General features: G+C 36.2%; 1 protein-coding gene across 9 annotated transcripts in view; it reads left to right on the forward strand.

Annotated features, from left to right (window-relative positions):
• The window catches only part of herc2 (HECT and RLD domain containing E3 ubiquitin protein ligase 2), a 362,023-nt gene that overhangs the window by 263,420 nt on the left and 81,036 nt on the right, over positions 1 to 17,567 (forward strand). For all 9 annotated transcript variants that reach the window (XM_072915066.1, XM_072915069.1, XM_072915071.1 and 6 more), the window contains exons 72-73: positions 966 to 1,124; positions 7,276 to 7,394. In XM_072915066.1, the coding sequence (XP_072771167.1) occupies positions 966 to 1,124; positions 7,276 to 7,394 (278 nt within the window). The remainder of the gene's footprint in view (positions 1 to 965; positions 1,125 to 7,275; positions 7,395 to 17,567) is intronic.

The raw sequence follows: 17,567 nt of genomic DNA on the forward strand, positions 1-17,567 counted from the left end.
TATATATATATATATATATATATATATATATATGAAATACTTGACTTGGTGAATTCTAGCTGTAAATATACTCCTCCCCTCTTAACCACGTCCCCCGCCACCCCCCACTTCCCAAAATCGGAGGTCTCAAGGTTGGCAAGTATGTTTAGGACCAAAACCTTTAAAACAAGTAAAACAACTCTAACATAAAATCTGCTTAGTGAGAAGAATTATCTTATCAGACAGAAAATAAGCAAATATCACCCTTATTTGACATATTTCATCTTACTTAGATTTCAACTTTTTGCAGTGTAAGTATGACATTAAGTTGCAGTTGCAAGTCCAAGCCGTTAGATGGCAGTAGTGTGTACTTTATGATGTGTTCAGTCTTTACTGTCTAGTCTTTTGTTGAGCCCTACAAAGTGGAAACACACTATTGTACTTATTACACACCAGCTGTTTGATTGTAACGTGCATCTTAGTTGTACTTTTCATTAACACATTTGAAGGTGTTGATATTGCCATGTAAAATCGCTAATGCTAACCAGTAGCATGCCAATAGCAAATCCAATGTATAGCATCAAGCTGGTGTGTTTTTTGGAAAATTGGAGCCTTACCGTATTCTTCGGACTATAAGTCGCAGTTTTTTTCATAATCCAGTGCGATTTATGTATGTTTTTTTCCTTTTTTATTATGCATTTTCGGCAGGTGCGACTTATACTCCGAAAAATACGGTACTTTACTTACGTTGGAGCGTTTTTTTAAGTCGAATTCTTTGTTGGCATTTAAAATTGCAACATAACCGAGAGGTAGTTTGGCTGAGTCCGCAACCCAGGCATTGAAACATTGCACTGTCGGATTTTACATGAATCGCTGCCCGGTGGGGTTCGGTCGGTGCCAAAAAAGTACGGGATTCTTTACCCATCCCTAATCCCGACATGCAATAACAGGGATCGTTTTTACCACGACGACATTCTGCTCCTCAGGTCCCAAAGACTTGCTGTCCGACCGCTGCATCTTGTCCTGCCCCTCCATGGACTTGGTGACTTGCCTCCTGGACTTCAGGCTCAACTTCGCCTCCAACAGGAGCATCGTGCCCCGCCTGGCTGCTTCCCTGGCGGCGTGCGCCCAGCTTAGCGCGCTAGGTACGATCCAGTCTGTTAGCAGACTTTCATTCATCGCACAATGGGGAAATGATGGGGTTCCACTTAGAAAAGCAAAAGGTATCTAGAGTTTGCAATTCCGTCTTTTTTGCTTGTAAAATGGTAGTTTGATTGTCCACGGTGAGTGGAGTGTGTGGATGTTGGAACGGTTCGAATCGGTTGAAGAATGCGGGATATGGAGAGGTTTGTATATTTACCATTCATTTACAATAGGGGGGAAATTCCTGGTAATTCCGGCTAATCAGGGAATTTTTGGAACTGAGGAACATGCTGGCTTGAATGAAAATTGGATGAGAAATGTGGGATACGTAGTCGATGGTATATTTCCCATTCACTGTCATTGGGGAGAAAATTAGCAAAAATTCCAGGAAAACTGGAAATTTTGGGAAAGAGACACCATGTTTTGCATTTGACATATGTGAAGAGTAGTGTAGGTGGGACGGCGTGGCGCAGTGGAAGAGTGGCCGTGCGCGACCCGAGGGTCCCTGGTTCAATCCCCACCTAGTACCAACCACGTCATGTCCGTTGTGTCCTGAGCAAGACACTTCACCCTTGCTCCTGATGGGTGCTGGTTAGCGCCTTGCATGGCAGCTCCCTCCATCAGTGTGTGAATGTGTGTGTGAATGGGTAAATGTGGAAGTAGTGTCAAAGCGCTTTGAGTACCTTGAAGGTAGAAAAGCGCTATACAAGTACAACCCATTTATCATTTATCATTTAGGTGGATGGTTGAAAGGTCGGAATCAGGTAAAAAAATGCTGCACAATTTTGAGAATTTTGCGCAATGTATAGCTATGAATACGTCCATTCATTTGAATGGGAATATCCTGGAAATTTGTGGATTTCGGGAAAACCAAGAATTTTTTTGAAAATATTGATACTAGCACAATTGTCCTAGATAATATGAATGGGTTGGTGTTGGAACTTTTCAATACGGTTGAAAAATGTTCACGTAGTAACAGTTTGGGTATTTCGGAATTCCTGGAATTTCGGGAAAACCGGGAATATGTAGGAAAAGTAAAATGGTAGTTTTGAAGGTGGAATGGTCAAAAACTGTTGAAAAATGTGGACTGTGAAAACTTTCCAGAATGAGGTGAAAATAGGGCTTTGGAAAACCGGGAATTCTGGGAATTCCTGGAATTTTTTGTTACTTGTAAAATGGTAGTTTGATTGTCCAAAGTGAGTGGAGTGCGTGGATGTTGAATGGGTTGAAGAATGCGGGATATGGAATGGTTTGTATAGTGCCCATTCATTTTCAATGGGGGGAAATTCCTGGTAATTCCGGGTAATCAGGGAATTTTTGGAACCGAGGAACATGCTGGCTTGAATGGAAATCGGATGACAAATGTGGGATATGCAGTCGATGGTATATTTCCCATTTACTGTCATTGGGGAGAAAATGAAAATTACCAAAAATTCCAGGAAAACCGGGAATTTTGGGAAAGAGACACCATGTTTTGCATTTGACATATGTGAAGAGTAGTGTAGGTGGATGGTTGAAAGGTCGGAATCAGGTAAAAAAATGCTGCACAATTTTGAGAATTTTGGGCAATGTATAACTATGAATACGTCCGTTCATTTGAATGGGAATTTCTGGAATTCTGGAAAACCGATACTTTTTTGAAAATATTGATACTACCACAATTGTCCTAGATAATATGAATGGGTTGGTGTTGGAACTTTTCAATACGGTTGAAAAATGTTGACGTAGTAACAGTTTGAATTTAAATGGGTATTTCGGAATTCCTGGAATTTCGGGAAAACCGATAATACTGTATGTAGGAAAAGTAAAATGGTAGTTTTTATGGTGGAATGGTCAAAAACAGTTGAAAAATGTGGACTGTAAAAACTTTCCAGGAAGAGGTGAAAATAGGGCTTTGGAAAACCAGGAATTCCTGGAATTTTTTGGAACTTGTAAAATGGTAGTTTGATTGTCCAAAGTGAGTGGAGTGTGTGGATGTTGGATGGGTTGAAGAATGCGGGATATGGAATGGTTTGTATAGTGCCCATTCATTTTCAATGGGGGGAAATTCCTGGTAATTCCAGGTAATCAGGGAATTTTTGGAACTGAGGAACATGCTGGCTTGAATGGATATCAGATGAGAAATGTAGGATATGCAGTCGATGGTATATTTCCCATTTACTGTCATTTGGGAGAAAATTACCAAAAATTCCAGGAAAACCAGAAATTTTGGGAAAGAGACACCATGTTTTGCATTCTACGTATGTGAAGAGGTAGTGTGGGTGGATAGTTGAAAGGTCGGAATCAGGTAAAAAAATGGCGCACAATTTCGAGAATTTTGGGCAATGTATAACTATGAATACGTGCATTCATTTGAATGGGAATATCCTGGAAATTTGTGGATTTCGGGAAAACCAAGAATTTTTTGGAAAATATTGATACTAGCACAATTGTCCTAGATAATATGAATGGGTTGGTGTTGGAACTTTTCAATACGGTTGAAAAATGTTGACGTAGTAACAGTTTGAATTTAAATGGGAATTTCGGGAAAACCGGGAATATGTAGGAAAAGAAAAATGGTAGTTTTGAAGGTGGAATGGTCAAAAACTATTGAAAAATGTGGACTGTGAAAACTTTCCAGGAAGAGGTGAAAATAGTGCTTTGGAAATCCGGGAATTCCTGGAATTTTTTGTAACTTGTAAAATGGTAGTTTGATTGTCCAAAGTGAGTGGAGTGTGTGGATATTGAATGGGTTGAAGAATGCGGGATATGGAATGGTTTGTATAGTGCCCATTCATTTTCAATGGGGGGAAATTCCTGGTAATTCCGGGTAATCAGGGAATTTTTGGAACTGAGGAACATGCTGGCTTGAATGAAAATTGGATGAGAAATGTGGGATATGCAGTCGATGGTATATTTCCTATTCACTGTCATTGGGGAGAAAATTACCAAAAATTCCAGGAAAACCGGGAATTTTGGGAAAGAGACACCATGTTTTGCATTCGACATATGTGAAGAGTAGTGTGGGTGGATGGTTGAAAGGTCGGAATCAGGTAAAAAAATGCCGCACAATTTTGAGAATTTTGGGCAATGTATAACTATGAATACGTCTATTCATTTGAATGGGAATATCCTGGAAATTTGTGGATTTCAGGAAAACCGAGAATTTTTTTTGAAAATATTGATACTAGCACAATTGTCCTAGATAATATGAATGGGTTGGTGTTGGAATTTTTCAATACAGTTGAAAAATGTTCACGTAGTAACAGTTTGGGTATTTCGGAATTCCTGGAATTTCGGGAAAACCGTGAATATGTAGGAAAAGTAAAAATTGTAGTTTTGAAGGTGGAATGGTCAAAAACAGTTGAAAATTGTGGACTGTGAAAACTTTCCAGGAAGAAGTGAAAATAGGGCTTTGGAAAACCGGGAATTCCTGGAATTTTTTGTAACTTGTAAAATGATAGGTTGATTGTCCAAAGTGAGTGGAGTGTGTGGATGTTGAATGGGTTGAAGAATGTGGGATATGGAATGGTTTGTATAGTGCCCATTCATTTTCAATGGGCGGAAATTCCTGGTAATTCCGGGTAATCAGGGAATTTTTGGAACTGAGGAACATGCTGGCTTGAATGAAAATTGGATGAGAAATGTGGGATATGCAGTCGATGGTATATTTCTTATTCACTGTCATTGGGGAGAAAATTACCAAAAATTCCAGGAAAACCGGGAATTTTGGGAAAGAGACACCATGTTTTGCATTCGACATATGTGAAGAGTAGTGTGGGTGGATGGTTGAAAGGTCGGAATCAGGTAAAAAAATGCCGCACAATTTTGAGAATTTTGGGCAATGTATAACTATGAATACGTCTATTCATTTGAATGGGAATATCCTGGAAATTTGTGGATTTCAGGAAAACCGAGAATTTTTTTTGAAAATATTGATACTAGCACAATTGTCCTAGATAATATGAATGGGTTGGTGTTGGAATTTTTCAATACAGTTGAAAAATGTTCACGTAGTAACAGTTTGGGTATTTCGGAATTCCTGGAATTTCGGGAAAACCGTGAATATGTAGGAAAAGTAAAAATTGTAGTTTTGAAGGTGGAATGGTCAAAAACAGTTGAAAATTGTGGACTGTGAAAACTTTCCAGGAAGAAGTGAAAATAGGGCTTTGGAAAACCGGGAATTCCTGGAATTTTTTGTAACTTGTAAAATGATAGTTTGATTGTCCAAAGTGAGTGGAGTGTGTGGATGTTGAAAGGGTTGAAGAATGTGGGATATGGTATGGTTTGTATAGTGCCCATTCATTTTCAATGGGGGAAAATTCCGGGTAATTCCGGGTAATCAGGGAATTTTTGGAACCGAGGAACATGCTGGCTTGAATGGAAATCGGATGAGAAATGTGGGATATGCAGTCGATGGTATATTTTCCATTTACTGTCATTGGGGAGAAAATTAGCAAATATTCCAGGAAAACCGGGAATTTTGTGAAAGAGACACCATGTTTTGCATTTGACATATGCGAAGGTAGTGTGGGTGGATGGTTGAAAGGTCGAAATCAGGTCAAAAAATGCTGCACAATTTTGAGAATTTTGGGCAATGTATAACTATGAATACGTCCATTCATTTGAATGGGAATTTCCTGGAAATTTCTGGATTTCGGGAAAACCGAGAATTTTTTTGAAAATATTGATACTAGCACAATTGTCCTAGATGTTATGAATGGGTTGGTGTTGGAACTTTTCAATACGGTTGAAAAATGTTCAAGTAGTAACAGTTTGGGTATTTCGGAATTCCTGGAATTTCGGGAAAACCGGGTATATGTAGTAAAAGTAAAATGGTAGTTTTGAAGGTGGAATGGTCAAAAACTTTTGAAAAATGTGGACTGTGAAAACTTTCCAGAAAGAGGTGAAAATAGGGCTTTGGAAAACCGGGAATTCCTGGAATTTTTTGTAACTTGTAAAATGATAGTTTGATTGTCCAAAGTGAGTGGAGTGTGTGGATGTTGAATGGGTTGAAGAATGTGGGATATGGAATGGTTTGTATAGTGCCCATTCATTTTCAATGGGGGGAAATTCCTGGTAATTCCGGGTAATCAGGGAATTTTTGGAATCGAGGAACATGCTGGCTTGAATGGAAATCGGATGAGAAATGTGGGATATGCAGTCGATGGTATATTTCCCATTTACTGTCATTGGGGAGAAAATTACCAAAAATTCCAGGAAAACCGGGAATTTTGGGAAAGAGACACCACGTTTTGCATTTGACATATGTGAAGAGTAGTGTAGGTGGATGGTTGAAAGGTCGGAATCAGGTAAAAAAAAATGGCGCACAATTTTGGGCAATGTAGAACTATGAATACGTCCGTTCATTTGAATGGGAATATCCTGGAAATTTGTGGATTTCGGGAAAACCGAGAATTTTTTTGAAAATATTGATACTAGCACAATTGTCCTAGATAATATGAATGGGTTGGTGTTGGAACTTTTCAATACGGTTGAAAAATGTTGACGTAGTAACAGTTTGAATTCAAATGGGTATTTTGGAATTCCTGGAATTTCGGGAAAACCAGGAATATTCAGGAAAAGAAAAATGGTAGTTTTGAAGGTGGAATGGTGAAAAACAGTTGAAAAATGTGGACTGTAAAAACTTTCCAGGAAGAGGTGAAAATAGGGCTTTGGAAAACTGGGAATTCTGGGAATTCCTGGAATTTTTTGGAAGTTGTAAAATGTTTGATTGTCCAAAGTGAGTGGAGTGTGTGGATGTTGAATGGGTTGAAGAATGTGGAATATGGAATGGTTTATATATTCAATGGGGGGAAATTTCTGGTTACTCCGGGTAATCAGGGAATTTTCGGAACTGAGGAACATGTTGGCTTGAATGAAAATTGGATGAGAGATGTGGGATATGCAGGAGATTGTATATTTCCCATTCATTGTCAATGGGGAGAAAATTACTGGAAATTCCAGGAAAAACGGGAATTTTGGGAAAGGGACAACATGTTTTGTGTCCGACATATGTGAAGAGTAGTGTGGGTGGATGGTTAAAGGTCGGATGGGGTAAAAAACGGTGCAGAGTTTTGGGCAATGTCGAACTATGTATACGTCCATTGTTTTGAATCAAATCAACTTTATTTATAAGCTGAATATGACTCCATGTTGTGATGTTGGTGGCAGCTGCAGGACACAGAATGTGGGCTCTGCAAAGACTGAGGAAGCTCCTGACCACAGAGTTTGGGCAGTCCATCAACATCAACAGGCTGCTGGGGGACACTGAGGGCGAGGCTCGCTCTATGGTGAGGAGAAGCCTGGTTGACACTCTCTTGTCTGCAAAGTAGTCACACAATTCACTTCGCTTGCTGTTTTGGTAGAAATTTCATGTCGAAAAATATGAGGCAAAATAAAAACTGGCATGCTAACAGCACTGTGCTAACATTAGCATGAATGAAATACTAAAATATATGACACTGAGGTGTATACCCATAGACATCTTATAAGGGTACGCAGCCTACTGGCGCTGACGAGACGCGGGGCCGCCATCTTGGAGTGGTGATCCGCTCCACTCAGTGCAATTTTTTTGCCAGGAACAATGACATTTAATTCATCTTACCTCACTGAATACCACTGATTTTCACGCATTTTGTTTGTCAGACGTGTAGCTATGATAAAGGACACATGTTTTGGCGTGTTTTATTATTCATAGTTTGCTTAACAGTAATAGAATATTCTTATATGCTATAAATGACCAGACGTCCGAGATCAAAACTGGGAATATAATCCCAGAGAAGGGGGAAAAAAAGCTATTTTGAAGTTGAAGAAACAATATGATTAGGTTATGTATACATGCGTATATACTACATAAACAATGTATGAATACATTAGATATCTATATATCTTATAGACTGTATCTCTGTTGCTGCAGCAGCAGAGTTCATTCTGTCTTGACACTTTGTATTGATATTTTCTATTACATTCTTCCCTTAAATGATAATGTTTACAGTGATTGTTTTATATGTATGTTTTATGTATGTCGCTTTGGATAAAATTGTCTGCCAAATACTTAAACATAAACATATATAAACACCTGAAAGTCTTTATATCAGCTAAAACCGCCAATCTGTTTCACTGGATTCAGAATAAAACCAAATTCGGTCTTACTCAACAATGTTAGTATTTGAATATTGTTACTTGAAGACTTACTCCCGGTTACATTTATACTGTTAAGAAAGTATTGTCTTATACTTTGCCTAAAATGGTCATACTCTTGTTTGCTAGCGGCTACGATTTCAGTACTGTTGAAGATCTTTGCTCCTCCTCAACTCTTTGGTAATATTATTTTCACAAAATACAACCAATAGTACGTTAATGTTAAATCTTACTTATGAAAAGTAATCCCCTGATTACTATTTTCAACAGTCTGCTCATTTGAGCAGGAAAACGCTGAACACCATCTTTGTTTTCTACCTGTCAACTGTTAGTTCAAGCTGCTCGCCGGCTCCTCATCACCACTTCAAGATGGCGGCCGAATTTCTCGTGTCACAGCAGCCAATGCTGCGTCTACTTATAAGATGTGAATGTGTATGCCTGCTAAATTAGCTAAAAAATGGTTAGCATGCAAAAATTATAACTGTACCAAAATGTATTTTTCTGCAATGTATACCTGACAAATTTGCTTAAGATGCTAGCATGCTAATATTAGCATACATCAAGTACCAAAACATGACACTGGTATATGCCTATAAAATGATCTAAAAAAACAAAAAAAAAAGTTAGCCTACTAGCGTAAGCATGCTAACAGGATTTGTTAAGTAACAAAATATTTGACGCTGAGGTGTATACCTGTTGAATTAGCTTCAAAATGTTTTAGCATGCTAAATTTCTAACTGTAGAATGCATCAAGTACCAAAATATATTACTCCGCAATGTAGATTTGAAAACGTTGTTTAAAATGCTAGCATGCTAACATTAGCATACATCAAGTACCAACATATGACACTGATATATACCTATAAATTGGCTAAAAAAGCTAGCCTACTAGCATTAGCTTGCTAACAGTGTTCGTAATGTAACACAATATTTGACGCTGAGGTGTATACCTGCTAAATTAGCTAAAAAATGGTTAGCATGCAAAAATTATAACTGTACCAAAATATATTTCTCTGCAATGTACACCTAGCAAATTTGCTAAATATGCTAGCATGCTAACATTAGCATACATCGAGTACCAAAATATGACGCTGGTATATGCCTATAAAATGATCTTAAAAAAAAAAGAAAAAAGTTAGCCTACTAGCATAAGCATGCTAACAGGATTTGTTAAGTAACAAAATATTTGACGCGGAGGTGTATACCTGTTGAATTAGCTTCAAAATGTTTTAGCATGCTAAATTTCTAACTGTAGCATGCATCAAGTACCAAAATATATTACTCTGCAATGTATGTTTGAAAATGTTGTTTAAATTCCTAACATTAACATACATCAAGTACCAAAATATGACACTGATATATACCTATAAATTGGTTAAAAAAGATAGCCTACTAGCATTAGCATGCGTAACGTAACTAAATATTTGACGCTGAGGTGTATACCTGTTAAATTAGCTTCAAAATGGTTAGCATGCTAAAATTATAACCATTGCATGCGTCAAGTACCAAAATATATTACTCTGCTATGTATATCTGACAAATTAGCTTAAGATGCTAGCATGCTAACATTAGCATACATAGAGTACCAAAATATGACACTGGTATATGCCTATAAAATTATCTAAAAAAAAAAACCTAGCCTATGAGCGTAAGCATGCTAACAGGATTTGTTAAGTAACAAAATATTTGACGCTGAGGTGTATACCTGTGTAATTAGCTTCAAAATGTTTTAGCATGCTAAATTTTTTACTGTAGCATGCATCAAGTACCAAAATATATTACTCTGCAATGTAGATTTGAAAATGTTGTTTAAAATGCTAGCATGCTAACATTAGCATACATCAAGTCCCAACATATGACACTGATATATTCCTATACATTGGCTAAAAAAGCTAGCCTACTAGCATTAGCATGCTAACAGTGTTCGTAATGTAACACATTTGACGCTGAGGTGTATACCTGCTAAATTAGCTAAAAAATGGTTAGCATGCAAAAATTATAACTGTACCAAAATATATTTCTCTGCAATGTATACCTAACAAATTTGCTAAATATGCTAGCATGCTAACATTAGCATACATCGAGTACCAAAATATGACACTGGTATATGCCTATAAAATGATCTAAAAAAAAAAATAAATAAAAAAGTTAGCCTACTAGCGTAAGCATGCTAACAGGATTTGTTAAGTAACAAAATATTTGACGCTGAGGTGTATACCTGTTGAATTAGCTTCAAAATGTTTTAGCATGCTAAATTTCTAACTGTAGCATGCGTCAAGTACCAAAATATATTACTCTGCAATGTATATTTGAAAATGTTGTTTAAAATGCTAACATTAACATACATCAAGTACCAAAATATGACACTGATATATACCTATAAATTGGTTAAAAAAGCTAGCCTACTAGCATTAGCATGCTAACAGCATTCGTAACGTAACTAAATATTTGAGGCTGAGGTGTATACCTGTTAAATTAGCTTCAAAATGGTTAGCATGCTAAAATTATAACCATTGCATGCGTCAAGTACCAAAATATATTACTCTGCTATGTATATCTGACAAATTAGCTTAAGATGCTAGCATGCTAACATTAGCATACATAGAGTACCAAAATATGACACTGGTATATGCCTATAAAATTATCTAAAAAAAAAAACCTAGCCTATGAGCGTAAGCATGCTAACAGGATTTGTTAAGTAACAAAATATTTGACGCTGAGGTGTATACCTGTGTAATTAGCTTCAAAATGTTTTAGCATGCTAAATTTTTTACTGTAGCATGCATCAAGTACCAAAATATATTACTCTGCAATGTAGATTTGAAAATGTTGTTTAAAATGCTAGCATGCTAACATTAGCATACATCAAGTCCCAACATATGACACTGATATATTCCTATACATTGGCTAAAAAAGCTAGCCTACTAGCATTAGCATGCTAACAGTGTTCGTAATGTAACACAATATTTGACGCTGAGGTGTATACCTGCTAAATTAGCTAAAAAATGGTTAGCATGCAAAAATTATAACTGTACCAAAATATATTTCTCTGCAATGTACACCTAGCAAATTTGCTAAATATGCTAGCATGCTAACATTAGCATACATCGAGTACCAAAATATGACACTGGTATATGCCTATAAAATGATCTTAAAAAAAAAAGAAAAAAGTTAGCCTACTAGCATAAGCATGCTAACAGGATTTGTTAAGTAACAAAATATTTGACGCGGAGGTGTATACCTGTTGAATTAGCTTCAAAATGTTTTAGCATGCTAAATTTCTAACTGTAGCATGCATCAAGTACCAAAATATATTACTCTGCAATGTATGTTTGAAAATGTTGTTTAAATTCCTAACATTAACATACATCAAGTACCAAAGTATGACACTGATATATACCTATAAATTGGTTAAAAAAGATAGCCTACTAGCATTAGCATGCGTAACGTAACTAAATATTTGACGCTGAGGTGTATACCTGTTAAATTAGCTTCAAAATGGTTAGCATGCTAAAATTATAACCATTGCATGCGTCAAGTACCAAAATATATTACTCTGCTATGTATATCTGACAAATTAGCTTAAGATGCTAGCATGCTAACATTAGCATACATAGAGTACCAAAATATGACACTGGTATATGCCTATAAAATTATCAAAAAAAAAAAACCTAGCCTATGAGCTTAAGCATGCTAACAGGATTTGTTAAGTAACAAAATATTTGACGCTGAGGTGTATACCTGTTGAATTAGCTTCAAAATGTTTTAGCATGCTAAATTTCTAACTGTAGCATGCGTCAAGTACCAAAATATATTACTCTGCAATGTATATTTGAAAATGTTGTTTAAAATGCTAACATTAACATACATCAAGTACCAAAATATGACACTGATATATACCTATAAATTGGTTAAAAAAGCTAGCCTACTAGCATTAGCATGCTAACAGCATTCGTAACGTAACTAAATATTTGAGGCTGAGGTGTATACCTGTTAAATTAGCTTCAAAATGGTTAGCATGCTAAAATTATAACCATTGCATGCGTCAAGTACCAAAATATATTACTCTGCAATGTATACCTGACAAATTTGCTTAAGATGCTAGCATGTTAACATGAGCATACATAGAGTACCAAAATATGACACTGGTATATGCCTATAAAATTATCTAAAAAAAAAACCTAGCCTACAAGCGTAAGCATGCTAACAGGATTTGTTAAGTAACAAATTATTTGACGCTGAGGTGTATACCTGTCAAATTAGCTTAAAAAGGTTTTAGCATGCAAAATTTCTAACCGTAGCATGCGTCAAGTACCAAAATATATTACTCTGCAATGTATATTTGAAAATGTTTAAAATGCTAGCATGCTAATATTAGCATACATCAAGTACCAAAATATGACACTGATATATACCTATAAATTGGTTAAAAAAAGCTAGCCTACTAGCATTAGCATGCTAACAGCATTCGTAACGTAACTAAATATTTGAGGCTGAGGTGTATACCTGTTAAATTAGCTTCAAAATGGTTAGCATGCTAAAATTATAACCATTGCATGCGTCAAGTACCAAAATATATTACTCTGCAATGTATACCTGACAAATTTGCTTAAGATGCTAGCATGTTAACATTAGCATACATAGAGTACCAAAATATGACACTGGTATATGCCTATAAAATTATCTAAAAAAAAAACCTAGCCTACAAGCGTAAGCATGCTAACAGGATTTGTTAAGTAACAAAATATTTGACGCTGAGGTGTATACCTGTCAAATTAGCTTAAAAAGGTTTTAGCATGCAAAATTTCTAACCGTAGCATGCGTCAAGTACCAAAATATATTACTCTGCAATGTATATTTGAAAATGTTTAAAATGCTAGCATGCTAATATTAGCATACATCAAGTACCAAAATATGACACTGATATATACCTATAAATTGGTTAAAAAAAGCTAGCCTACTAGCATTAGCATGCTAACAGCATTCGTAACGTAACTAAATATTTGACGCTGAGGTGTATACCTGTTAAATTAGCTTCAAAATGGTTAGCATGCCAAAATTCTAACCATTGCATGCGTCAAGTACCAAAATATATTACTCTGCAATGTATACCTGACAAATTAGCTTAAGATGCTAGCATGCTAACATTAGCATACATAGAGTACCAAAATATGACACTGGTATATGCCTATAAAATTATCTAAAAAAAAAAAACCTAGCCTACTTGCGTAAGCATGCTAACAGGATTTGTTAAGTAACAAAATATTTGACGCTGAGGTGTATACCTGTCAAATTAGCTTAAAAAGGTTTTAGCATGCAAAATTTCTAACCGTAGCATGCGTCAAGTACCAAAATATATTACTCTGCAATGTATATTTGAAAATGTTTAAAATGCTAGCATGCTAATATTAGCATACATCAAGTACCAAAATATGACACTGATATATACCTATAAATTGGTTAAAAAAAGCTAGCCTACTAGCATTAGCATGCTAACAGCATTCGTAACGTAACTAAATATTTGACGCTGAGGTGTATACCTGTTAAATTAGCTTCAAAATGGTTAGCATGCCAAAATTCTAACCATTGCATGCGTCAAGTACCAAAATATATTACTCTGCAATGTATACCTGACAAATTAGCTTAAGATGCTAGCATGCTAACATTAGCATACATAGAGTACCAAAATATGACACTAGTATATGCCTATAAAATTATCTAAAAAAAAAAAACCTAGCCTACTTGCGTAAGCATGCTAACAGGATTTGTTAAGTAACAAAATATTTGACGCTGAGGTGTATACCTGTCAAATTAGCTTAAAAAGGTTTTAGCATGCAAAATTTCTAACCGTAGCATGCGTCAAGTACCAAAATATATTACTCTGCAACAGAGGTGTGGACTCGAGTCACATGACTTGGACTGTCAGACTCGAGTCATGAATTTGATGACTTTAGACTCGACTTGACAAAATGTAAAGAGACTTGCAACTCGACTTAGACTTTAACATCAATGACTTGTGACTTCACTTGGACTTGAGCTTTTTGACTTGACATGACTTGCCACTTTCTCCAAAATCCAAAGCTTAAAAAGTTATTTGGGAGCGCTCCGTATTTTAAATTTTCTTCGTCTGTGTCTTATCAGCGTGTTGTTCCTGTCAGCTGGTGTGCTGTCAGTACAACAGCCAATCAAATTAGATCTACGTTGTTTGCATCACACAGCCTCCATCCAATCAAATTGCAGGAGAACCAATGAACAAGAGTTGTCAAACAACGTGCCAGTGAGAAACAATTATGCCAAAATTGGTTTCGTTCGGGAATAAAAACTACGACTTGGTCAACAAAAAACGAATTGCCATATGCAAATCACGCAGTTTGAATATTACAGACGGAGACGCAACAACTTCCAACTTCGTTCGACATTTGAAGTTGCACAAAGAAGGGTAAGTTTTGAATGTAAGATAACGTTTATTGGCTAAGTAACGTGACTTTTATTTTCTGTGTAGTTAAATCAGTGAGGCTATAAAGTCACTGCTAACGTTATAACCATAGACATCTTATAAGTAAACGCAACATGGAGCGCTACTGCCTACTAGCGCAGACGAGACGCGTGGCCGCCATCTTGGAGTGGTGATCCGCTCCATTCAGTGCAATTCATTTGGCAGGAGCAATGAACTGTCAGCGCATTTAATTCATCTTACCTCACTGAATACCACTGATTTTCACCCCCTTTTTGTCATACGTGTAGCTATGATAACAGACACATGTTTTGGCGTGTTTTATTATTCATAGTTTGCTTAACAGTAATATAATATTATTATACACTATCAGTGACCAGACGTCCGAGATCAAAACTGGGAATATAATCCCAGAGAAGGGGGGAAAAAACGGTAAGCTATTTTTAAGTTGAAGAAACAATATGATTAGGTTATATATATATGCGTATATCCTACATAAACAATGTATGAATACATTAGATATCTATATATCTTATAGACTGTATCTCTGTTGCTTCAGCAGCAGAGAGTTTATTCTGTCTTGACACTTTGTATTGATATTTTATTTTACATTCTTCCCTTAAACGATAATGTTTGCAGTGATTGTTTTATATGTATTTTTTTATGTAAGTCGCTTTGGATAAAAGCGTCTGCCAAATACTTAAACATATATAAACACCTGAAAGTCTTCATATCAGCTAAAACCACCAATCTGTTTCACTGGATTCAGAATAAAACCAAATTCTGTTTTACCCAACAATGTTAGTATTTGAATATTGTTACTTGAAGACTTATTCCTGGTTACAATTATACTGTTAAGAAAGTATTGTCTTATACTTTGCCTAAAATGAGAATGCATCATAATCAGTGGCGGCTGGTGAATTTTGTTTTAGGTGGGGCTGAAAGTTTGTAAACCAAACCCCCAGAAGATTTCTTTGTGATTTTCACATACAAATATTGAAGATCTTTGCTCCTTCTCAACTCTGTGGTAATATTTATTTTCATAAAATACAACCAATAGTACGTTAATGTTAAATCTTACTTGTGAAAAGTAATCCCCCGATTCCTATTTTCAACAGTCTGCTCATTTGAGCAGGAAAACGCTGAACACCAGCCCGGCATCTTTGTTTTCTACCTGTCATCTGTCAGTTTAGGCTGCTCGCCGGCTCCTCATCACCACTTCAAGATGGCGGCCAAATTGCTCACGTCACAGCAACCAATGCTGCGTCTACTTATAAGATGTCTATGGTTATAACGTCATTGCAAACACGGCAATATGTTGCGTCCACTGCAGTTTGCTACCTTATTCATACTTTTTGTCAAGTGTTTTTTTTTAAGCAGGGTTGCATGAGGTACCTACACATAACGTTACGTTAGTCAATGTATCACACACAGTAACGTAACGTTAGTCAATGTATCACACACAGTAACGTAACGTTAGACGGCGGTCAGCAGCACCGCGTATTTTAGCCACCTACAAAAAGACAGACATAGTCAAATAAAGGTCAGTTAAAATGTATACTATATTAAGAATATGTGTACATATTGCATAGGGCCCTGACATCTAAAAAGTACAACTCTGTTCATTGTTATGTTCATATATTTGTTATGTTTTTCATGTGTACGCACACATCAACACACATACAGTATGAGATGAGATCAATGAGATAAGGTAAGAACAGGACAGAAACTGCTGTGGAACTAGTTACAATGCAATATGCCATGGAAATACAATGTTAACACTTTTGTGCAAATAAGTACAGTTGCACTTGTTTTTTCAAATGTGTTTATTCTGTAAAATAATGAGTTAAATGTTTAAAATGACTGGTTAATAGTGCTATTTTGAAGTGCAATGTCACCACTATCTTTTTCCCTGCAATTTCAAATGCACTTGTTTTAATAAATAAATACAGCATTTTAAAAGCATACACAATCTGTGTAAATACATTAGTCTGTGGTTAAAACGACTTGAAAGGACTCAAAACTCAAAATGCAGGACTTGGGACTTGACTTGAGACTTTCCAGTCTTGACTTTGGACTTGACTCGGACTTGCCTGTCTTGACTCGGGACTTGACTCGAGACTTGAGGGAAAAGACTTGAGACTTACTTGTGACTTGCAAAGCAATGACTTGGTCCCACCTCTGCTCTGCAATGTATATTTGAAAATGTTGTTTAAAATGCTAGCATGCTAACACTAGCATACATCAAGTACCAAAATATGACACTGATATATACCTATAAATTGGCTAAAAAAAAGCTAGCCTACTAGCATTAGCATGCTAACAGCGTTTGTAACGTAACAAAATATTTGACGCTGAAGTGTATACCTGCTAAATTAGCTAAAAAATGGTTAGCACGCTAGAATTCTAACCATAGCATGCGTCAAGTACCAAAATATATTACTTTGCAATGTATACCTAAAGAATTGCTTAAAATGCTAGCACGTTAACATTAGCATGCATCAAGTACCAAAATATGACACTGGTATACACCTATAAAATTTGTTTAAAAAGCTAACCTCTTAGCGTTGGCATGCTAACAGCATTTGTTAAGTAACAAAATATTTGACGCTCAGGTGTATACCTGCTAAATTAGCTAAAAAAAATTGTTAGCATGCTAAAACTCTAACTGCAGCATGCGTCAAGTGCCAAAATACATTACTTTGCAATGTATACCTAAACATTTGTTAAAAAAGCTAGCCTACTAGCGTTAGCATGCTAACATCATTTGTCAGGTAACAAAATATTTGACGCTGAGGTGTATACCTGCTAAATTAGCTTAAAAAATTGTTAGCATGTTAAAATTCTAACTGCAGCATTCGTCAAGTGC

This window comes from Nerophis lumbriciformis, linkage group LG18 (assembly GCF_033978685.3).
Source record: "Nerophis lumbriciformis linkage group LG18, RoL_Nlum_v2.1, whole genome shotgun sequence".
NCBI classification, from domain to species: Eukaryota; Metazoa; Chordata; class Actinopteri; order Syngnathiformes; family Syngnathidae; genus Nerophis; species Nerophis lumbriciformis.